Source organism: Bufo gargarizans, chromosome 1, assembly GCF_014858855.1.
Source record: "Bufo gargarizans isolate SCDJY-AF-19 chromosome 1, ASM1485885v1, whole genome shotgun sequence".
Lineage (NCBI taxonomy): Eukaryota > Metazoa > Chordata > Amphibia > Anura > Bufonidae > Bufo > Bufo gargarizans.
This window is the reverse complement of record NC_058080.1, coordinates 295,015,831-295,040,775: the sequence shown is the minus strand read 5'-3', so window position 1 is coordinate 295,040,775 and position 24,945 is coordinate 295,015,831. Positions and strand designations below refer to the sequence as shown.

The window sequence follows — 24,945 nt, the reverse complement described above, 5'->3', positions numbered from 1 at the left end:
GGTTAGGGAGGGACTGTGTGCCTCTCCTTCTCTGATCGTCCCCATTCCTGTCAGGGAAGCGATCAGAGAAGGAGAGAGTGACAATCTACTGTACCTATCACATGTATACTAGTCATGGAGCACTGCTACTTAGCGCTCCATGACTAGTATACTCATCATGGCATAAAACTGTCACCATGTCTGCAGACATGGTGACAGCGCTGAGTGCCGGCTGTTACACACAGCCAGGCACTCAGGCTCAATGCCGAGGGGGGTCCTGTGACCCCCGTATCGGCGATCGGGTAGTTTCGGCACCCCCCCCCCTATCGGCGATCGCTTTATGTAGTTTCTGATCAGAAACCTAAAAATTGCCCCAAATCGATTTTTTTTTACCCCCCCTGCACCCCTGAATTCCATTTATGTGACGGGGTGCAGGGGGCGGTTTGTGGGCGGTGCGGGGCCGGTGCGGGGCGGTGTGGCAGTTGCGGGAGGCGGGCGGTGCGGCAGGCGGGATCGCGATCCCCCGCCCGCCTCCCATTATAATCATCGTTGGCTTCTAGTGGGTATACCAGGGTGCCAGCACATTGCTGGCACCCTGGTATAAACGGCTGACATCGGTGATGCGATGTCAGCCGTTTAACCCTTTCCATACCGCGGTCCGTACGGACCGCGGTATGGAAAAGGTTAACAGCTCAGGGAGCTCCCTCCCTCTCCCATCGGAGGGCTGCTGTACCTTTGCAGCCCCCCGATGGAGAGGGAGAGAGCCCCCAGACAGCCCCCCCAGAGCCCCGTGCTTACCCTTCCCCCGTCTGCGCAGTTCTGAACATAACTGAGCAGACGGGGAAGGTTCCCATGGCAACAGGACGCCTCTCAGGCGTCCTGCTGTCCATGGTGCTGAACAGATCTATGCTGAAAGCATAGATCTGTTCAGTGTAAGTAAAATATAGTACAGTGCAATATATATTGTACTGTACTGTATTATACAGACATCAGACCCACTGGATCTTCAAGAACCAAGTGGGTCTGGGTCAAAAAAAAAAGTGAAAAAAGTAAAAAAAAAGTAAAAATCAAAAAACACATTTATCACTGATTAAACATGAGAAAAATAAAATTCCCTACACATGTTTGGTATCGCCGCGTCCGTAACGACCTGATCTATAAAACGGTCATGTTACTTTTCCCGAACGGTGAACGTCATAAAAATAAAAAATAAACTATGATGAAATTGAAATTTTGCCCACCTTACTTCCCCAAAAAAGATAATAAAAGTGATCAAAAAAGTCGCATGTACTCCAAAATTGTAACAATCAAACCGTCATCTCATCCCGCAAAAAATGAGACCCTACTTAAGATAATCGCCCAAAAACTGAAAAAACTATGGCTCTTAGACTATGGAAACACTAAAACATCATTTTTTTTGTTTCAAAAATGAAATCATTGTGTAAAACTTATATAAATAAAAAAAAAGTATACATATTAGGTATCGCCGCGTCCGTATCGACCGGCTCTATAAAAATATCACATGACCTAACCCCTCAGGTGACCACCGTAAAAAAATAAAAATAAAAACGGTGTAGAAAAAGCAATTTTTTGTCATCTTACGTCACAAAAAGTGTAATAGCAAGCGATCAAAAAGTCATATGCACCCCAACATAGTGCCAATCAAACCGTCATCTCATCTCGCAAAAAATGAGACCCTTCTTAAGATAATCGCCCCAAAACTGTAAAAACTATGGCTCTTAGACTATGGAGAAACGAAAAAAAAAAAATTGTTTTAAAAATGAAATCATTGTATAAAACTTACATAAATAAAAAAAATGTATACATATTAGGTATCGCCGCGTCCGTGACAACCTGCTCTATAAAATTACCACATGATCTAACCTGTCAGATGAATGTTGTAAATAACAATAAAAAAAACGATGCCAAAAAAGCTATTTCTTGTTACCTTGCCGCACAAAAAGTGTAATATAGAGCAACCAAAAATCATATGTACCCTAAACTAGTACCAACAAAACTGCCACCCTATCCCGTAGTTTCTAAAATGGGGTCACTTTTTTGGAGTTTCTACATCAGGGGGCTTCAAATGGGACATGGTGTCAAAAAAACTGTCCAGCAAAATCTGGCTTCCAAAAACCACACGGCGCACCTTTCACTCTACGCCCCGCTGTGTGCCCGTACAGTAGTTCACGGCCACATATGGGGCGTTTCTGTAAACAGCAGAGTCAGGGCAATAAAGATAAAGTCTTGTTTGGCTGTTAACCCTTGCTTTGTTAGTGGAAAAAATGGGTTAAAATTGAAAATTAGGCAAAAAAATGAAATTCTCAAATTTCATCCCCATTTGCCAATAACTCTTGTGCAACACCTAAAGGGTTAACAAAGTTTGTAAAATCAGTTTTGAATACCTTGAGGGGTGTAGTTTCTTAGATGGCGTCACTTTTAGGGAGTTTCTACTCTAGGGGTGCATCAGGGGGCTTCAAATGGGACATGGTGTCAAAAAAACTGTCCAGCAAAATCTGGCTTCCAAAAACCATACGGCGCACCTTTCACTCTACGCCCCGCTGTGTGCCCGTACAGTAGTTTACGGCCACATATGGGGTGTTTCTGTAAACGGCAGAGTCAGGGCAATAAAGATACAGTCTTGTTTGGATGTTAACCCTTGCTTTGTTAGTGGAAAAAATGGGTTAAAATGGAAAATTAGGCAAAAAAATGAAATTCTCAAATTTCATCCCCATTTGCCAATAACTCTTGTGCAATACCTAAAGGGTTAACGAAGTTTGTAAAATCAGTTTTGAATACCTTGAGGGGTGTACTTTCTTAGATGGGGTCACTTTTAGGGAGTTTCTGCTCTAGGGGTGCATCGGGGGCTTCAAATGGCACATGGTGTAAATAAACCAGTCCAGCAAAACCTGCCTTCCAAAAACCATACGGCGCACCTTTCACTCTACGCCCCGCTGTGTGCCCGTACAGTAGTTTACGGCCACATATGGGGTGTTTCTGTAAACGGCAGAGTCAGGGCAATAAAGATACAGTCTTGTTTGGATGTTAACCCTTGCTTTGTTAGTGTAAAAAATTGGTTAAAATGGAAAATTAGGCAAAAAAATGAAATTCTCAAATTTCATCCCCATTTGCCAATAACTCCTGTGCAACACCTAAAGGGTTAACAAAGTTTGCAAAATCTGTTTTGAATACCTTGAGGGGTGTAGTTTATAAAATAGGGTCATTTTTGGGTGGTTTCTATTATGTAAGCCTCGCAAAGTGACTTCAGACCTGTAGTGGTCCCTAAAAATTGGATTTCTGAAAAATTTCAAGATTTGCTTCTAAACTTCTAAGCCTTGTAACATCCCCAAAAAATAAAATATCATTCCCAAAATAATTCAAACATGAAGTACACATATGGGGAATGTAAAGTCATCACAATTTTTGGGGGTATTACTATGTATTACAGAAGTAGAGAAACTGAAACTTTGAAATTTGCAAATTTTTCCAAATTTGGGGTAAATTTGGTATTTTTTTATGCAAAAAAAATTAATTTTGGGACTTAATTTTTCCAGTGTCATGAAGTACAATATGTGACGAAAAAACAATCTCAGAACGGCCTGGATAAGTCAAAGTGTTTTAACGTTATCAGCACTTAAAGTGACACTGGTCAGATTTGCAAAAAATGACCCGGTCCTTAAGGTGAAATAAGGCTGTGTCTTGAAGGGGTTAAAGCTAGTTTTACAGGAGTCTGTACTGCCATCATTTGTGCTAAATTTATCAAATGTCACACTGTCCTTAATGAATTTGGTGTATCTTTAAAGTGGTATTCCGGTTATGTAAATTTATCCCCTAAGGCAGGCATGTCCAAACTGTGGCCTTCCAGCTGTTGCAAAACTACAACTCCCAGCATGCCCTAATAGCTGTAAGCTAGCCAGACATGCTGGGAGTTGTAGTTTTACAACAGCTGGAACGGCCGTAGTTTGGACATGCCTGCCCTAAGCATAGGATAGGAGATAACTATTAGATCGCTGGACCCCCACCAATTATGAGAATAGGAGCCCTGTATCCCCACCCCTGAAATAAACTGAGTGGCCAGTCGGGCATACGCAAGCCTCTCTTTCAATATCTATGAGAGTCCCAGAGACAGGACAGTAAGACTTGCACCAATCTAATAGTTATATCCTATAAATGTGGATAGGGTATATAGCCGGAATATCTCTTTAAAGAGGACCTTTTACTGGTCCTGATATAATATTAGTACCTGGCAGTGTAGGGCAAGATCAGCAGATGTCCGTGCATTTTATTAGATCGGCTGCTCTTTTGCCGTCCTGTATGCTAATTAGTAGCATCGGTACAGGGAGGGGGAGACGGCCGTGTTTCTCTGAGCAGCCGATCCAAAAAATTAAAATAAAATAAAAATATATACTGATTATGCCCTACGCTGCCAGGTGGTCCTCTTTAAGGGTCCATTTACATGTCAGTATTTTTCTTTTCCAGATTTTCTTCCCTTGTTTTGTACATCTGCATCCGTTCTTCCGCAAAAAACAAAAACTAAAACACGGACTGTGTATATATGTTGCTAGGGTAATAAAAAAAATATTATAATTTTTCTATTTCCTAGAAACGGATCCGCAATTACGGATGACATGCGGATGACGTATTGATGCATTCCGCATGTCATCCGCATTTTTGAGGACCCATTGACTACAATGGGACCATGGACCACATTTTGCGGACAATAGTAGGACAAGCTCTTTTTTTTGCAGATCCGCATAATAGAACAGAACGGATGTGGACAGCACACAGAGTACTGTCCAGGGCCATTGAAATGAATGAGTCCGCATTCCATTCCGCAAATTTGTGGAACGGATGCGGATTACAAAATACTGACGTGTGAATGGACCCCAAGTCTAACACTTCTGTCTCAAGATATTACCCCACATTCTGGAGTATGACTGCAATAATTTTTGCAACTTTTTAAAAAGTCACAGGGATAAATCTGGAGTGAAACTAATTGACATGGCAAATCAAGCCCACTTTTCCAAGCTGTAGAGTGGTGTAAAAAATTGAAATCGTCTCAAAACTTAGTGACTTTTTGAAGCCAGAATTCTGGAGTGCAGGGCTTAAAAAAGTTTCTAATCTTGATTGTGGACTGACAAGTTGGAATGAGGCCACTATTTCTCCCAGTCAGCTTTAATACACAATGCCCAGAGAAGGGCAGAGATGCAAATAAATCAAATCTCATTAAAGATGCTGGCGATTGCATGCACCAAGACTTACCTGTTTTACAGCCTGTGCTGGAACAATGGGAACAGACATCCGTACAGGAGTTGCATTCACCACCATTGGTTTAGCTGAGGAAAAAAAATGACATATACCACGTTTCAACTGCAGACACAGAAAAGAACCTCGACACTGGCATTGCCACTGTACTATACCTGGTCTTACTATGCCCCACTTTCTGGACAGTTTTCAAAACTGTCCTGTACACCCTTTTGGAGCAATTTACAAAATAATCGTGATACATTCTGTTTAATAGATTTCGTTCATTGCATGCTCCATGTTGACACAGATGGATATCGCAATAATATCAAGGCAGAAAAGCATACCTTGCTGGAGAGGCTGCGTGCTGGTGCTGTGTGTGGAGGGCGTCGAGCTGTTTGCAGTAGAGGTGGTCACAAGGCGGACATAATGAAACTTGCTCCCAGGGACCTGAATTTGTTGTACGTTAGGGGCGGCTGCAAGTGGTATAATTGTCTTAAACTGAGGGGCGCTGACCCCACTGACCGCTATAGTCTGTACTGTTTGTTTCATGTTCTGGAAAAAGAAAAAAAAAAAAGTTAATTTTTATTTAGGTGAAAGGAGATGGAGATAGGTAGAGAGAGTGATAGAAAGGACAGAGAGAGATAAGGGCCATTTACACGGGCCAAGAATTGAACAGATTGCCAACGATCGTTCATAGTAATGATGTGTCGGTGTAAATGCACCGCCGATTACCAGGTTAATTGTATCTCTTGCGCAGCACAGAAACTCCTAATTATTATGAGAGTTTGGCTAAGGCTACATTCACACAGCCATATTAACAGGTCCGCACTCATTCTGCAATTTTGACCCATTTTTAGGACGCAAAAAATGCGGACAGTAAACAGTGTGCTGTCCGCATCCGTAGTTTCGTTCCACAGCAAGGATAGAGCATATCCTATTCTTGTCCACAATTGCGGACTAGAACAGGCATTCTCCATGGTAGCGGCGGCCATGTACGGTCCGCAAATTGCGGAATGCACATGGGCCGATATCAGTGTTTTGAGGATCCACAAAACACTACGGTCGTGTGAATGTAGCCTAACCCTTATGCTTTACAAAGCAGGGCCTCCCTATATTAATCTGAGACGGTGGATACAGGGATTTACTTAAAAAGAGAAGTATATCCCTAAATTGTGTCTTTGGTTCTAAGTTCATAATCATTTCTTCCCTTGAGAAGTGATACTAGGCATTTACACTCACTTAGGCCAGGTTCAGATCTGACTGTAATCTGGTCACCGTATCCCACGTACACACCGGCTTTTAGAAAAATGCTATACGCAACATTTTTTGTCTGCCCGAAAGTCGGCATATATGCCGGAATGCGTATGGATTACCATAAGATCCCCTAACAATAAATGGGGATACGGCGGTGGTATCCGGCTATGCTGGATACGGTGAACTCCGGCAGTCTGTTCCTCTGCCGAAACAGACTGCCTGAGTTCCCAGCTCAGATGTGAACCCAGCCTTATCTCTCCCTGTTATGAGTCAGGAGTGATAGGTGTTGACAGTCTAATGTGTGGGGAGATTGCCCAACTCTCCCCCCATAAATGTCCAGAGAGAGAAGAATCGTGCAAAGTAAATATTTTCACCTTATCCTTTTTTTCTCCCTGGGGATAACCCACCGGCAGACGTCTCTGGAAGCAGCTTTCTCTGTTCTCCCCACTGAATACACGTTCAGGTGAATCACATGTGTATGAGGAAGTAGGGAGAGATAGCCGTCAGCCGAAGGATAGCTCAGATAGCTCTCCTTTTTCTTTTACTATATATTACTGGAGCATTTCCTCGCTCCAGTGCTACCCCTCGTCACACTGCATCGCAAGGCTCTGATTGCTGTGAGCCAATGACGTACCGGGCTTCACATCACTATGCTAGGTGGAGACTATCGCCTAGCAGTGAGCCCCGTGATGTCACCAGCACAAATGGGCGGTCTGTAGTGCTGCCCTAGGCTTGAGCAGTGCTATAGACTGCCCATTTGTGCCAGTGAAGTCACCAGGCTCACTACTAGGCAGAAGTCTCTGCCTAGCCTATAGTGATGTGAAGCCTGGTGGCTCACAACAATCAGAGCCTTGCGATGCAGTGTGACAAGGGGTAGCACTGGAGTGAGGAAAGGCTCTTAAGCTCCACTCATATATAGTAAAAGAATAAAGAAGAGCTTATATCAGGATTCAGCCCTGCAACCAGAGAAACCCCCTTTAAAGCTATGTATACCTTTGAGGGCAATTTTATAATTATTATTGCATTGTACTTATTTTGAGCTAAACTTCATTTTTTCAATTGGCGTTTATTAAAAATATGGAGTTATTTTATCCTGTACAGATGCTGTAGTAGCAGGCTGTGGATTTTTTGCGTCTTTTCCGTCATTTGGGGAGGTGACGGGCTCCTTATCTCTGCTCTCTGACATTACAAACATTTTGTAAAGCTCAACCCTCATCTTACTGAATGTGGCTTAACCCTTTGGCTACCAGAGGTTTTTTAGTTTTTGCGTTTTCATTTTTCTTCCCTATTTTCCGTGAGCCATAATATTTTTATATTTCCAGTCACATAGCTGTATGAGGGCTTATTTTTTGCGAAACAAGTTGTACTTTCTAATGCCAGCATTAATTATGGCATAAAATGTAGTGGGAAGCGGGAAAAAAAATCCAAATGGGGTGGAATTGGAAAAGAAAACTTAATCCCTCCACCTTTTTACTTTTGTTCTGTTTACTTTTTTTACTAAGTTTTGTTCCCACAGCGTTTTGTTTACGGCAAACCCCATGCCCTTCATTTTCTAGGTCAGTACAATTACAACAATATCCCATATGTATAGGTTTTTTATGTGTAAAAATACATTTCAACTTTGAGAATTATAAATTTTTTAAAATCACCATATTCTGAACCCTATAACTTTTTTATACTGGGCTCATTTATGGCGGGACAATTCATAGATTTTATTGATACCATTCTGGAGTGTGCATGACTTTTGGATCACATTTTATTTAATTTTTTTGGGTAAGAGAAGCAATGAAAAAAATTGCAAATCAGCCATTTTGATTCTTTTTTCCGTTACGTCATTCACGGTATTGGATTTTATATATATTTATTTTTATTTAGATTTTAACATTATGGACATTTTCGGTCGCGGTGATCCCCAGGATGTTTATATTTATTGTTATTTAGATATTTTTTATTATTAATTATTATTATACGGAAAGGGGCGCGATTTAACTCCTTAGGACACAGCCTTATTTCACCTTAAGGACTTGGCAATTTTTTGCAAATCTGACCAGTGTCACTTTAAGTGCTGATAACTTTAAAACACTGACTTATCCAGGCCATTCTGAGACTGTTTTTTCGGCACATATTGTACTTCATGACACTGGTAAAATGATGTAAAAAAAAAAAATCATTTTTATTTATAAAAAAAATACCAAATATGTTAAAAAAATTGCAAATTTCCAAGTCTCAATTTCTCTACTTCTATAATACATAGTAATACCTCCAAAAATTGTTATTACTTTACATTCCCCATATGCCTACTTCATTTTTGTATCATTTTGGGAATATTTTATTTTTTGGGGATGTTACAAGGCTTAGAAGCAAATCTTGAAATTTTTCTGAAATTTTCAAAAACACAATTTTTAGGGACCAGTTCAGGTCTGAAGTCACTTTGCGAGGCTTACATAATAGAAACCACCCAAAAATGACCCCATTCTAGAAACTACACCCCTCAAGGTATTTAAAACTGATTTTACAAACTTTGTTAACCCTTTAGGTGTTCAACAAGAATTAATGGAAAATAGAGATACAATTTCAAAATGTCAATTTTTTGGCAAATTTTCCATTTTAATATTTTTTTTTACTTTTACAAAGCAAGGGTTAAGAGCCAAAGAAAACTCAATATTTATGGCCCTGATTCTGTAGTTTACAGAAACATCCCATATGTGGTTGTAAGCTGCTGTACAGGCACACGGCAGGGCGCAGAAGGAAAGGAATGCCATACGGTTTTTGGAAGGTAGATTTTGCTGGACTGGTTTTTTTTTTTACACCATGTCCCATTTGAAGACCCCCTGATGCACCCCTTGAGCAGGCACCGACTTCTGATCAGGTACGCCCTGTGTCCTTAAGTACCAGGACATAAGGGCGTACCTGTACTGAAGAGGTTAAACTTAAAAAAAAAAAAAAAAATGTGTATATATATTTTTTTTTATAATTTTCAGGCTCATAAATGGTGTTTTTTAATTTTGACCTATAAGGGATTAAAAAAAAAAAAAGACAATTTCTTTGCATTTTGCTAATTTCTTATGTTGGCCTGCCATCTGGTGGCCAAAATAAGAATTGCAGCATTAATGCTCTGAAATTCTTCAGAGACTCAGCGCATTCACTGAAGTCCCAATTGGCCGCACTCAAGTTTTTGCGCATTCAGGTGCCGTGATCTTACTTGATCGTGGCATCTAAAGCATTTAAGTACCGCTATCAGCATTATTGCCGATTGCAGTAATTAGCCGCAGGTCTCTGCTGTTTGAAACAGCAGAGACTTGCCAGCCATGACGCCCGCTGCACGCGCGAGCGGGCGTCATGCTTGTACGGCGCTGGTAGCGAAAGGGTTAAATATGTTTATGACCTCTTTGTAGTTTAGAAATAAGTACCAGTCACACCGTTAGAAAAACTGTTAACCCTTTGTGACAGAACTACTCAATATTTTTAATAAAGGCTAATTGAAAATTATTTTTAGCCAAAAATGAGTCAAATGCCACCCTGCCTGTTTTTTTTCAAATATTGTTCCTACGCCCCGCTGTGCCCCCCTGCAGTTTTCCCGCTCACCTTAGAAGGTGTACATAGCCTTTAAGACCCACTTTAGTGGTTGACTAGGGTGGCCATACACATTAGAGAGAAGTAGGTTGATGGTTGAATAATCAAACTGGTGAATGATCATTTTAGGCCATATTTGCCTTTACAGTTGTTCAACCTACCCATCATGTTCAATTAAATGGACGATGGATGAAAGAACTTTCTCTCAAAGTTCTTTTAAAGAAAGACCTTTCGTTTGCGATCTTTCTTTGCACAAAAGATCTTTTGTCCGACTATCGGACAGACTAATTTTCACTCCATGATGGTCTGTCATCTAAAACTATTGTTGGCTGTTACATTTCGCTTGACAAAATTGTTTTGGTTGAAATCGTCCATTTTGATCAACTTTAGGTTACAGGCACATGACTGGAAAAAAAGGCTGTTAAAAACCGCAACACAGTCCATTTTTTTCATAGATGCCATACTGAAAGACCGCCACTAAAAACGATATTGTATGGAGTCTGTCAGTATGTGAAAACAAACAAAACAGGACATGCGCTGTTCAAAAACGGACTGCGATGGTTCTGAAAAGAGTGTGAATGTATGGCCACTTTAGCAGCCTTTTTACATGGGCCAATACAGAGGACAATGATCAGGAATAAACTAACTGTTTTCGGCAGCACAGCGCTGTTTACAGAGGACGACGCGCTGTTGACAAGCTGCATAACTGAGCGAATCAGCCGGCAAACAATTGCTCGTTCGGTTGATCGCCAGCATATAAAAACAGGCCAATTATCAAGAACGAAACTCCATAGAAACGTTCGCTTCTAATAACTGTCCGTGTGAAAGGGGCTTTACAGGACGATTAACGTGTGCTACCTGAGCTGTTGTGCTATTAGTGACAGTCTTGACAGGCGAAGAGGAACTTGACGACTGTACAGTCAAAAGCTGCTGGCCAAGAGCTACACTTATAGGAACTCCAACTGTTTTCTGAGGAGAATTAGCGTGCTGCGAGCCGACAGACACCACTGTTACCTAAGGAACAAAATTAAGTTGTAACGTACAACGAAAAAAATAAATAAATGGTTAACATACACAGCTCATCATCTGTAATGAAAAATGTCGATTCCCAAAGACAAACATAAGTACAGCAAACATTCCAGAATAGTACCAACTCTAAGGGTCCATTCACACGACCTTAAGTGTTTTGAGGTCTGCAAATTGTGGATCCTCAAAACACAGGTACCAGCCAGGTGCGTTCTGCATTTTACGGAACACACACGGCCAGCCCTATGATAGAAATGCCTTATAGGACATGCTCTATCCTTACAGGACATGCTCTATAATTTTTGTGGGGCCGCGGAACGGAACTACAGATGCGGACAGCACACGGTGTGCTATCTGCATCTTTTGTGGCCTCGTTGAAATGGAGAAATACAGTCGTGTGAATGGACCCTAAAATAATACTGGGCCACTTTTGCCAATACTGACAATCCACTGGCAGCACTGATTGGACAGTGTCAGACTGTATAGGGTCACACCGCAGCTGGTAACTCCCAGCTGTACATTTATTCACAAGCTTCTAGCAGGAATAGCAGAAGAATGGCGCAACATACTGTGGAATAGTTCATCCAAAGATATCATTTTGAGAGGAATGGTCCTCCTTTTTAACCCTTAGAGGACCTTGTTATTTTCCATTTTCACTCCCTGCTTCCCAGTGCCACATAACGTTTTAATTTTTCTGTTGACATAGCCTTATGAGGGCTTATTGTTTGCAGGACAAGTTGTATTTTCTAATGGCGTTACTTAATATTACATATCATGTAGTGGGGAGCTGGAAAAAAAATTGTAAATGGGGTGGAATTGAAAAAAAAAAAATATACAATTCTGACAGTTTTTTCTTTTTGTTTCAGGTATGTTGTTGGGTGGAGGGTAATGGTACACAATAAAAGCACACAGAGCTATGGGGACTGGGTATTGCAGATGTTCCAGCGGCCATCTAGCAGCCCATGTCCTCAGCTCTATACACAAAATCCCGGTGACAGGTTCCCTTTAATAAACATGCTGTAAAAGGGGCTTTAACTGAGGAGCAACTCAAGTTAAAGTTCATTCAAATTATTTTTATTAAATAAAATTAGATGGTCAACTTATTTCCCAGGCATCTTTAAAGACGACCTTTCATGCTTTTTTTTTTTAGTTTAGATAAATACCTTTCCTTGCGGGGTACCCGTAGTTTTCCCACTCAGTATGTTAATACTGAGCATCGGTACAGGGAGGAGGAGACGCCAGGTTTACTCAATGGTCGTCTCCCCCTCCCTGGCTGTGCCGTGATCCAATCACAGCAAAAAGAGTCACAGCCAAGGAGGAAAAAAAAAAAAAGCTCACCTTCTCCCTGTGATGCTCTCCGCTGTTATTGGATCGCGGCACAGCCAGGGAGGAGACACCCATTGAGTAACCCTGGCATCTCCCTCCTCCCTGTACCGATGCTCAGAATTAACATACTGAGCGGGAAAACTGCAGGGCGGCACAGCGGGGCGTAGGAGCAATATTTGAAAAACACAGGCAGGGTGGCAGCATCAGCAGGGGGTACCCCGCAAGTAAAGGTATTTATCTAAAAAAAAAAAAAAAAAAAAAAAAAAAAATAATGAAAGGTCCAAGTCTCACTTTATATTTTTATTCAGCTCTTTCAATTCAGGAGTGAAGCCTAAAAATAACAGTCTAACTGGAAGCTTTCAGAAATTCCCCTATTTTCTGGATCCTTTTAGAGTTTGGATTAAAAACAGTAATGCATAATCCACATTAAAATACTTTGTATAAGGTCAAAAAATGCTGTATATCAGTAGGGTTATGGAGCCTTCACGCGCTGCAGATTTTCAGTCGCAGAAAATTCTGCAACAAAATCCATGGCGTGTAAGCCACTTTTTTTTAAAATGTTACCTTTGTAGGAGGAGATTTTAGAGGTGATATGGCAATTTTGTTGGATGTCGGAGTGGAAGACTCCATAGATGTCCCAACGACTCCTCCGCTTTCAGTAATTGTGATGGCTTTGGTTGCACCTCCAGAATTACAATGAGTAAGCACCCTGCCTGCAAAGGAAATGCACGACTTAAGTGTGTGACAAAATTGTACCAAAATTCTGGAGCAAAGTAAGCCAGCATAAGAAACGGTGATACATCTTGTCTGGTCTAAGTTCACACTGCCTACATCTTAGATGGTATATGTGAAAAAAATAAATAAAAAATCATAGCAACTACTCTGACTACCGATTTTATTTGCAATCTGCCCAAGACAATGCTGGTATCGTACCTGTAAATACTGAAGTTGATTGAGTAGTCTGTCCAGAACCAATGGGTTTGCTGTTGGATGGTTTTGCAATGATCAGCTTGGTGATAACTGCACCAGATGATGTTGACAAAGGAACTTTCTTGGCAATCTAAACAATAAAACACATAAAAACAGGCAAATACTAATAAAAATACAGTGATAAAGTTACTTTCTAACATTTAACCATTTAAACCACCTAACTTTTTAAAGAGGTAATCCTGAAAAAGATACTGTGATGGACCATGTGATGAGCACAGTGATGTCACCAAAGGTCCTTTTCATCCCAGGTAGTCGAAGAAGAATGAAGATGAGGTGATTTTAATTTTAAATTTTTTTTAACCCCTCCATCCCTCATTTACTAAGCATTCTGTATTAAGAATGCTATTATTTTCCCTTATAACCATGTTATAATGGAAAATATTAAAGATCGGGTCACCATCCCGATAGTCACCTAGCAACCATGTGTGAAAATTGCACCGCATCCGCACTTGCTTGCGGATGCTTGCGTTTTCCACGCAGCCCCATTCACTTTTATGGGGCCTGCGTTGCGTGAAAAACGCACAATATAGAGCATGCTGCGATTTTCACGCAATGCACAAGAGATGCGTGAAAATCACCGCTCATGTGCACAGCCCCATAGAAATAAATGGGTCCGGATTCCGTGCAGGTGCAATGCGTTCACCTCACGCATTGCAGCCGCGCGGAAATCTCGCCCGTGTGAAAGGCCTTAGTGTCTTTTAAAAGGGGTTGTCCAGCAGAAAATACTTTTTAGGAAAGGGCCCAGAATAGGTAAAAAACAAAGAAGAAATAAGTGATTCTCACTGCAGCTATTCCCCGTTGTTCCCGTTCCAATGCTTAAACGGGTTTTCTGAGTTTGTTTTTAAATTTCATCTTCCCTCTCTTGATGTGAATAACAACATTTGCATCGATAATTATTAAATCTTGCCTAGCAGGCTATCGCTGACCTGCATGCAAAGCCTGAGGGTGCCTGACTGTGCAGGCGCAGCTGGCCTGGCTAGAACGGCAGGGTATTATTCTATGCTCTCACAGTGCAGAGAGATTCATTCTCGCGCATGCGCTGTGGTGATTGACCGCAGGGGACAGGCTATGAATGTGTCGTCAGTGATGACTGACACGTTGATTGTGGGTTGTAACCAGGCTAGGGTCACGTGCATAATGTACAGCACGTGATCCAGGAAGCGTAGCGCTGGCCCAGTAGGCAAAATGTAATAATTATCAGTGAAAAAGGTGCTATTCATATCCAGGAACATGAAATTTAGATAAAAATAAAAAAAACATTCTGAAGACCCCTTTGAGAGGTCCCCGCTGCTCTCTGCACACAAGACACCAGAAGGTGCTTTCTTAGCCAATCACCTGATGCAGGGGTTGCCCACCTCTGCCAGTGACTGGCTGAGCAGGCATCTCCTAGGCTTTCCTGTATGCCGACATGTCGGAGGTGCAATGTGGTATTGCTTTTTATAGTTTTTTGTATAACCTCGGATCACTTTATACTCCACAAGGCAACCCCTTTATAAGAAATCTGTTATGTGTGCGCACATAATGGGGAGGACTCCAGGAAATGGGGGCAAGTATCTACATTCATATTAGAGATCTGGAGTCAGCGGCGGCAGTACTACTCACGTAGTTCTGTACTTAAAGCGTTTGTCTCATCTGGACTTTTATGGCTTAATCAATAGGATATAATAAAAGTCCGATAGGAGCGGGTCCCACCTCCGAGACCTGCTCCTACAGTGAATGGCATGTGCAGCTTTCTCCATTCACTTCGAACACTGATCATGGAGAAAGGAGCGGGTCCCAGAGGTGGGACCAACACATATCAGACACTAATGGCACATCCTATCACTTTTGGCACAAAATGTCCAAAAATAAAAAACCCTTTAATAGACTTGTGGAACCTGACAGATTCCCTTTAAAGAAACATCTGAGAAAGCAGGCAGCAGGAGGGGGGGGGGGGGGGGGGGGGGGGGGTTTGCTGCAACTGCCACCTGTCAACAGATAATCATGTAACTATGTAACTATAGCCGGGAAAGTAGGGATTAAATAAAGGACCATAATTAGCAAGCTACATAAAATTCTATAAAGTGTCACAATGATCTCAGAATAGACAAAACTAGGTGCCCGCAGCAGCCAATCGCTGCCTTCCTCAGTAATAGTCGCAACGTAGTGAATGTTTATCATCAGAGACAACTCCTTTTAGAGAAAGACCAAGCACAAAGCAGATGATCACCATGGATCAGGCACCCCTAGCAAATGGCGGGTACCTAATATACAGTATGACATGGTGGTCATTCAGATGACAGAGTGGTAGATGGGTCTGGATTACAAAGTGTAAGGACTCATGCACATGAACGTTGTTTGGGGCCACAAAATATGCGTACAGCACTCTGTTGCTGTGTTTCGTGGCTCCGGAAAAAAGTAGAACATGCCCTATTCTTGTTCGTTTTGCAGACAAGAATAGGCATTTCTATTATGGGTGGTCCGTTTCGTAAATGGCAGAACGCACATGGGTGGCATCCGTGTTTTGCAGATCCGCAATTTGTGGAAAGCAAAACACGACGCGGTCGCGTGCTTGAGCCTTTAGTCAGTGAGGGGATCCCGTCTATAATGTTCATATACAGGGCATATGGACATGACACAGGGGATCCACAAACCACCATTTAGATCCATCCCAGCAGTTTCTGGAGACACTGCATGTAATTGAAAAGAAACGCTACCTTCAGAAGGAGCATTTTGGGAGGGGATTTCAACGCAGACTTGGTGCCAGAAACTGGGCCGAATCTGCGGGGTTCAGTGCCACAGTTCATGCGGCCGAGGGTTTTGCCGCTCAGTTTACAGGTCCATTCTTTGTGCAGTTACCATGCAAATCTGCAAAGGGAGCCTGCTCGCGGTTTAGCTCCATTCAATTGAGCTAGAACAAGAGCAGGTCCGCACGAAAACCCACAGAGCAGTAGTTGCTGCCATGGGATACCTACGCTAAGAACACTATGATAAGGAAGATGCCCACAGCACAGAGCAGTAGTTTCCACCATGGGATACCTACGCTAAGAACACTATGATGAGGAAGCTGCCCACAGCACAGAGCAGTAGCTTCTGCCATGGGATACCTACCCTAAGAACACTATGATAAGGAAGATGCCCACAGCACAGAGCAGTAGTTTCCACCATGGGATACCTACCCTAAGAACACTATGATGAGGAAGATGCCCACAGCACAGAGCAGTAGCTTCTGCCATGGGATACCTACCCTAAGAACACTATGATGAGGAAGATGCCCACAGCACAGAGCAGTAGCTTCTGCCATGGGATACCTACCCTAAGAACACTATGATGAGGAAGATGCCCACAGCACAGAGCAGTAGCTTCTGCCATGGGATACCTACCCTAAGAACACTATGATGAGGAAGATGCCCACAGCACAGAGCAGTAGTTTCCGCCATGGGATACCTACCCTAAGAACACTATGATAAGGAAGATGCCCACAGCACAGAGCAGTAGCTTCTGCCATGGGATACCTACCCTAAGAACAGTATGATGAGGAAGATGCCCACAGCACAGAGCAGTAGTTTCCACCATGGGATACCTACGCTAAGAACACTATGATAAGGAAGATGCCCACAGCACAGAGCAGTAGTTTCCACCATGGGATACCTACGCTAAGAACACTATGATAAGGAAGATGCCCACAGCACAGAGCAGTAGTTTCCACCATGGGATACCTACGCTAAGAACACTATGATAAAGGAAGATGCCCACAGCACAGAGCAGTAGTTTCCGCCATGGGATACCTACCCTAAGAACACTATGATAAGGAAGATGCCCACAGCACAGAGCAGTAGCTTCTGCCATGGGATACCTACCCTAAGAACACTATGATAAAGAAGATGCCATTCTGTTATAGGTTACCTGCACATTCTGGATCTGCTGGCCCTGAAGGGAAGACTTGGCAGCAGTACTGAGCAGCTGTGAGGATATGCCACCTTGACCTCCTATAGTGACCAGCTTGATCTGCTGCGGCGTCCCTTTTGAATCCACCAGCTGGCCTTGTGCTCCTTTTTGCGTGGCCGACACAGCGTTCTGTGGAATGAAGACAATCGGATTGCTTCCTTTCCCCAGAGTCGTCAAATACACCTTCTCCTGCGTTATCATCCGACTGCCGGCCGTCAGCTCAGACGCCTTGTTAAGGATCACTTGCCCAGACAGAGGGGTCCCCAACTTGTGTATGCCGCTCTGCAGGACAGTCTTCATGGCGGTGGCCGATGGTCCAGGACTGGGCTTCGACGCCACGCTTACCACCGCCGTCAGGTGACCTCCATGATTACTCGAGCTGGTAACGGCTTCCTTAACCAAGGACGTAGCAATGCATTCTCCACTGCTGCTCACTTCCACTATTTCTTCCAGGTCGGTTTCCATGGGCACTTCCTCGGCCATGGGAGAGGTGACGGTGATGGCTTCAATGCTGTCTTCGTCCACTGCGGACATGCCCGTCTCCATGATCTCATCCGGTAGAGCACTGTTCACCTCTGCAGACACCACACTCATGCTTAGTATCTAATGAGGACCTCCAAATATTCTGAAAACATCGGTAGACATATCCTTATAGGAGGTCTCTAGTCAGTCTTCATGGCCTGCAACACAGCAAGACATAGACAATGTGGAGAGAGATCTGCCAGCCTGGGATCGCCGGCTGACGTGATACTTAGACGACAGCCATCAGATTTGAAACTGTGCGCTCCCAGCTCCTGTCTGCATTACCTCCAGGAAGTGAGCAAGTTGTCCACAGGCGGGAACGACATCAGGCACCGTCCCTGAGCTCTGCATACGGCGCTGTGCAGGATTGTTATGGTGACACTGCCTCAGCAGCTGGGCGGTAGATCGTAAAGGGCGCTCTTTTCCAGCCGGTGCCCAACGACACCTCTCGGGGACTCAGCAACCAGTACTGCGCATGCGCCTGAAGGTCGCGTCATCGCGTCATCGCGTCATCAGTAATTGCAAAGCGACACGACTGGCGCTTGCGCATGCGTGCGTAACTAGGCGGGATTACGTTACAACCCGAGTTCTTGGTTGACTTAGCAGTAGTGTAGTATAGACAACTGAAAAGTGGTTAGGAAGCGAGAAATAACAAAAAATAAGCATTACACTCTGGGCCAAGACATTGGATTTGCTTACAGGGGTTTTAGGAGATTCCAGTAATAGCACCGCATCTGTCTACAGGTTGTGTGTGGTATTGCAGCTGAGCCCAATTCACTTCAGTGGCACCAGACACAACACAGGGACTGGTGCCATGCTGACAAGAAGCGGATGTGATTTTAGACCACTTTGCTAAGAAGAAATCCTCGAAATTCTCTACAGTCGCCATTTCTAGTGTACGTCTAGTTTCTGAGAACTCATAGATATGTAGGAATTTAGTATTTCTTTGAGCAGTGGCGTAACTAGAAATGATTGGGCCCCACAGCAAATTTGTTAAAGAGGAACTTTCATGAAAAAACATGTATAGAAACAGTTACATTATCTAACACTGCAGTGGTCTCCGGTAGTTCTGGCGCATTATATGCTAATGAGGCGATTTGGTTCAAGTAGGCGGTGACTAGAATTTGTAAAGGGCGCAGTTTTCTTCTCCCTGGCTAAGAGCGCATCCAAACAGAGCCCGGTGCTCTTAGCTAGGGAGAAGGAGCTCAAGTTCTCGCGAGAACTTGAGCTTTTACACATCCCGAGGCGTGCGCCGTCTTGGAGTCCCCAACTCCCCTCCCCCAGAAAAAAAAGTACCCTTTCCACCACTTAAAATATTCATGTGGGAGTGCTCTTTCCGAAATAGGGTCACTTCTTGGGGATGGCCATTTCTGGGGATCTCAGGAAATCTTTCAATTGCGACATGGCAGCTAAAATCCATGTCTGCCAATTCAGGCCTGCAAAAACCATATTTTGCACTTTGCTTCTAGAGCCCTGCTGTGCGCCAATAGAGCAGGCTATGAGCACATATGGGGTGTTCGCAAAACGGGGAACATATACTGGGGTGCAGAAATAGTTAAAGGTAAAAAATAGGCAGGCACTCTATATCTGGTTTTTATAGGGTATTTATTTATTTATTGTTGGTTATTTACAAAGGTTATTATTAAAAGTTTATTAAGGTTATCACGATGGCTGCTTTCTTATTGGTTTAAAATATGGATTAGGGCATTATAGTGGGAACTAAGTATGTTTAAAAGTATTAGTTCATAGGAAAAAGGACATGGTTGTGTGTAGTGCTGGAAAAAATTGGGATGGTGGTGGGGGGGGGAATGGTGAGGTATCGGTGTATTAGATAAAAATATATGTAAAATCGATGAAAAAATATATAATCAATGAGAATAAATAATCGGTGAAACCATATAAAGTCGATGAAAATATGGAAAATGTAATCGATGAGAATAATAGTTCGAAAGTGTCCAAGAAATACAATGATATTTGTCCAAAAGTAAAGAGGATAAAATAAAATGTATATATAAAAAACAAATAGAGGATAATAGTCCAGAAGGTAGTAAGTTGGTCCAATATCGCTAGGTAGTGTTACCAGGTACAGTGGCGCTCATTAATACACGTGGTGTTATATGCCGTCAGAGGGTTTGTAGTACATATAACCCTGGGAGAGCCACTATTACTTCTCCATATACTGGGGTGCATTTTCTCCTTTAACCCCTTGTGAAAGTGAAAAATTGGGGTCTGCTAGTAATTTTTCATTTTTACAAATGAGTGCTTTGAAATGCTTGTCTCAAGTAATTCTGCCTTCAATGAGACACCTGTTTGCTAAAAAAAAAAGTGCCCTTTCCACCACTTAAAATGTTCGTACGGGAGTGCTGTTTCCGAAATGCGGTCACTTGTTGGGGTTTTTCATTTCTGGGGACCTCAGGAAATTGTTTAAATGTGACATGGCAGCTAAAAATCCATGTCTGCTAATTCAGGCATGAAAAACATTTTGCACTTTGCCTCTAGAGGCTTTCTGTGCGCCCATACAGCAGGCTACAAGCACATATGGGGTGATCGCAAAACGGGGAACATATACTGGGGTGCATTTTCTCCTTTAATCCCTTGTGAAATGAAAGATTTGGGTCTGCTAGTAAATTTAAATTTTTTACAAATGTGTGCTTTGAAATGCTTCTCTCAAGTAATTCTGCCTTCTATGAGACACCTTTTTGCTAAAAAGTACTCTTTCCACCACTTCAAATGTTCGTACGGGAGTGCTCTTTCTGAAATGGGGTCACTTCTTGGGGTTTTTCATTTCTGGGGACCTCAGAAAATTGTTTAAATGTGACATGGCAGCTAAAATCCATGTCTGCTAATTCAGGCTGAAAAAAAACATTTTGCACTTTGCCTCTAGAGGCTTTCTGTGCGCCCATACAGCAGGCTACAAGCATATATGGGGTGTTCGCCAAATGGGGAACATATACTGGGGTGCATTTTCTCCTTTAACCCCTTGTGAAAGTGAAAAATTGGGGTCTGCTAGTAATTTTTCCACCACTTCAAATGTTCGTACGAGAGTGCTCTTTCTGAAATGGGGTCACTTCTTGGGGTTTGTCATTTCTGGGGATTTTTTCAATGCGACATGGCAGCTAAAATCCATGTTTGCCAATATTTTGCACTTTGCTTCTAGAGGCCTGCTGTGCGCCAATACAGCTGGCTATGAGCACATATGGGGTGTTCGCAAAACTGGAAACATATACTGGGGTGCATTTTCTCCTTTAACCCCTTGTGAAAGTGAAAAATTGGGGTCTGCTAGTAATTTTTCATTTTTACAAATATGTGCTTTAAAATGCTTGTCTCAAGTAATTCTGACTTCTGTGAGACACCTGTTTGCTAAAAAGTTCCCTTTCCACCACTTAAAATGTTCGTATGGGGGTTCTATTTCCGAAATGGGGTCACTTGTTCGCGTTTTTCATTTCTGGGGACCTCAGGAAATTGTTTAAATGCGACATGGCAGCTAAAATTCATGTCTGCCAATTCAGGCCTGCATAAACCATATTTTGAACCTTGCCTCTAGAGGCCTGCTGTGTGCCAATACAGAAGGCTATGAGCATATATGGGGTGTTCGCCAAATGAGGAACATATACTGGGGTGCATTTTCTTCTTTAACCCCTTGTGAAAGTGAAAAATTGGGTTCTGCTAGTAATTTTTCATTTTTACAATTGTGTGTTTTGAAATGCTTGTCTCAAGTTATTCTGCCTTCTGTGAGACACCTGTTTGCTAAAAAGTGCTATTTCCACCACTTAAAATGTTCGTACGGGGGTGCTGTTTCTGAAATGGGGTCACTTCTTGGGGTTTGTCATTTCTGGTGATCTCATGAAATTTTTTAAATGCGACATGGCAGCTAAAATCCGTATCTGCTAATTCAGGCCTGCAAAAAACATATTTTGCACTTTGCCTCTAGAGGCCTGCTGTGCGCCAATAGAGCAGGCTACGAGCACATATGGGGTTTTCGCAAAATGGGGAGAAGACGGGGAACATATACTGGGGTGCATTTTCAACTTTAACCTCTTGTGAAAGTGAAATATTTTGGTCTGCTTGTAATGTTTTATTTTTACAAATATGTGCTTTGAAATGCTTCTCTCAAGTAATTCTGCCTTCTGTGAGACACCTGTTTGCTAAAAAGTACCCTTTCCACTACTTAAAATGTTCGTACGGGAGTGCTCTTTCCGAAATGGGATCACTTCTTGGGGTCTGTCATTTCTGGAGATCTCAGGAACATTTTTAAATGCGACATGGCAGCTAAAATCCATGTCTGCCAATTCGGGCCTGCAAACAACATATTTTGCACTTTACCTCTAGAGCCCTTCTGTGCGCCCATACAGCAGGCTACAAGCACATATGGGGTGTTTGCAAAATGGGGAACATATAATGGGGTGCATTTTCTCCTTTAACCCCTTGTGAAAGTGAAAAATTGGGGTCTGTTAGTAATTTTTTATAAATGCGTGCTTTGAAATGCTTCTCTCAAGTAATTCTGCCATCTGAGATGCCTGTTTGTTAAAAAAAAAAGTACCCTTTCCACCACTTAAAATGTTCACACAGGGGTGCTCTTTCCGAAATGGGGTAAATTCTTTTTTTTTTCTTTTTTTTTTTTCTGAGGACCTCAGGAATTTATTTAATGCGGCATGGCACCTAAAATCCATGTCTGCCAATTCAGGTTATCTAATTCTTTATTTAGCTGTTTGAATCTAGAGCCCTGCATTGCGCCCATAAATCATTTCTTGAGCACATATGTGGTGTTGGCATATTGGGGGGGAAATGAACTGTTAGCACTTGTGAAAGTGAAAAATGTGGGTGTAAAGCAACTTTTTCAGGAAAATTTTTAATTTTTTCATTTTCACAGCCAATTCCATGAATCATCTTTGAGAACAAAGTTCTCACTACACATCTTGAAATGTTCCTTGAGGGGTGTAATTTCCAGAATGGGGTCACTTTTGGGGGGTTTTCACTCTAGGGCTACCTCAGAGTGTATTCATATGCAACATAGCTCCCAAAAGCCAATCCTGCAAAATCTGTCCTCCAAAAGCCCTATGGCGCTTCTTCCCTTTGGAACCCTGCCAAGCGCCCATATATCATTTTTTGAGCACATATCGGATGTTGGCATATTCGGGTGGAAATGGTGAACAAAATGTGGGGTGCATTTTGTCCTGTTTTCCATTGAGAAAGTGTAAAATATGAGTGTAAAACAACTTTTTCTGGAAAAAATTAAAATTTTTCCTTTTCACAGCCAAGCGTTTCCTAATTCTGTGAAAGCCTGATAGGTCAAAGTGCTCACTACACACCTTGAAATATTCCTTGAGGGGTGTAGTTTCCGGAATGGGGTGGCTTTTTGGGGGTTTCCACTCTAGAGCCACCTCAGGGTGTATTCAATTGCAAGATGGCGCCTGTCAATTATTCAGGAGAAATCTGCCTTCCAGAAGCCATTTGGTGCTCCTTTCCTTCTGACCCCTGAGGTATGCCCATAAAGCAGTATACAAGCACATATGTGGTATTGGTATTAGGGTGTGCATTTTCTTCAGTTACCCCTTGTGAAAGTGAAAAATGTGGGCCTAAAATCAATTTTTGGGGAAAAAATAGTAATTTTTCATCTTCACAGCCAATTCCATGAATCACCTTTGAAGACAAAGTTCTCAGAACACATTTTGAAATGTGGGGTGCACTTTGTCCTGTTACCCCTTGTGAATGTGAAACATGTGGGGTTTAAGGCAACGTTTTCTGTAAAAAAAAAAATTTTTTCATTTTCACAGCCAAACGTTTCCTAATTCTTTGAAACGCCTGATGGGTCAAAGTGCTCACTACACACCTTGAAATATTCCTTGAGGGGTGTAGTTTCCTGAATGGGGTTACTTTTTGGGGGTTTCCACTCTAGGGTCACCTTAGGGTGTCTTAATATGTGACATAGCTCCCAATTACCATTCCAGCTAAATCCTCTCTCCTAACCCCCATATGGAGCTCCTTCCACTCTGAAGCCTGCTGTGCGGCCATACATCATATTTTTAGCACATTTGTGGTGTTGGCGTATTCGGGCGGAAATGGGTAACAAAATGTGGGTTGCATTTGTCCTGTGACCCCTTGTGAAAGTGAAATATGTGTGTGTAAAGCAACTTTTTCTGGAAATTATTTTAATTTTATCATTTTTACAGCCAATTCTATGAATCACCTTTGAGGACAAAGTTCTCACTATACATCTTGAAATGTTCCTTGAGGGGTGTAGTTTCCATAATGGGGTCGCTTTTGGGGGGTTTTCACTCTAGGGGTACCTCAGGGTGTCTTCATATGCAAAATAGCTCCCAAAAGCCAATCCTGCAAAATCATTCCTTCAAAAGCCCTATGGCGCTACTTCCCTTTGGAACTCTGCCATGCACCCATACATCATTTTTTTAGCACATATCGGGTGTTGGAGTATTCGGGGGGAAATGGGGAACAAAATGTGGGGTGCATTTTGTCTTGTTTTCCCTTGTGAAAGAGTAAAATGTGGGTGTAAAGCAACTTTTTCTGGAAAAAATTGTCATTTTTTATTTTCACAGCCAAGTGTTTCCTAATTCTGTGAAGCACCTGATGGGTCAAAATACTCACTACACACCTTGAAATATTTCTTGAGGGGTGTAGTTTCCGGAATTGGGTGACTTTTTGGGGGTTTCCAGTCTAGGGCCACCTCGGGGTGTGTTTAATTAATCTGGAGAAATCTGCCTTCCAGAAGCCATTTGGTGCTCCTTTCCTTCTGACCCCTGTGGTACGTCCATATAGCAGTATACAAGCACATAATATGTGGTATTGCTGTAATCAGGAGAAAATGGGCAATAAAATAGGGGGTGCATTTTCTCCACTTACCCCTTGTGAAAGTTAAAAATTTAGGCCTAAAGTAAATTTATCTGGAAAAAATAGTGATTTTTCAGGGTGTCGACATAGCTCCCAAAAGCCAATCCTGCAAAATATGTCCTCCAAAAGCCCCCTATGTCATGTCGCTACTTCCCTTTTGAACCCTGCCATGCGCCCATACATCATTTTTTGAGCACATATGGGGTGTTGGTGCATTCAAGGGGAAATGGGGAACAAAATGTGGGGTGCATTTTG

At 42.5% G+C, this 24,945-nt stretch overlaps 1 protein-coding gene across 2 annotated transcripts in view; it reads right to left on the bottom strand.

Moving 5' to 3' along the window:
* Positions 1-18,300, bottom strand: part of LIN54 (lin-54 DREAM MuvB core complex component) — a 37,693-nt gene extending 19,393 nt beyond the window's left edge. The window contains exons 1-7 of one of the 2 annotated variants that reach the window (XM_044304601.1): positions 18,130-18,300; positions 17,281-18,002; positions 13,339-13,465; positions 12,970-13,118; positions 10,912-11,067; positions 5,571-5,778; positions 5,242-5,315 (exon numbers count right to left, since the gene is read on the bottom strand). In XM_044304601.1, coding sequence (XP_044160536.1) covers positions 5,242-5,315; positions 5,571-5,778; positions 10,912-11,067; positions 12,970-13,118; positions 13,339-13,465; positions 17,281-17,916 — 1,350 coding nt within the window. In that variant the 5' untranslated portion in view covers positions 17,917-18,002; positions 18,130-18,300. Of the gene's footprint in view, positions 1-5,241; positions 5,316-5,570; positions 5,779-10,911; positions 11,068-12,969; positions 13,119-13,338; positions 13,466-17,280 lie in introns of both variants that reach the window. The other variant, XM_044304596.1, reaches the window with a different exon arrangement.
* Between the last annotated feature and the right edge of the window lie 6,645 nt (positions 18,301-24,945).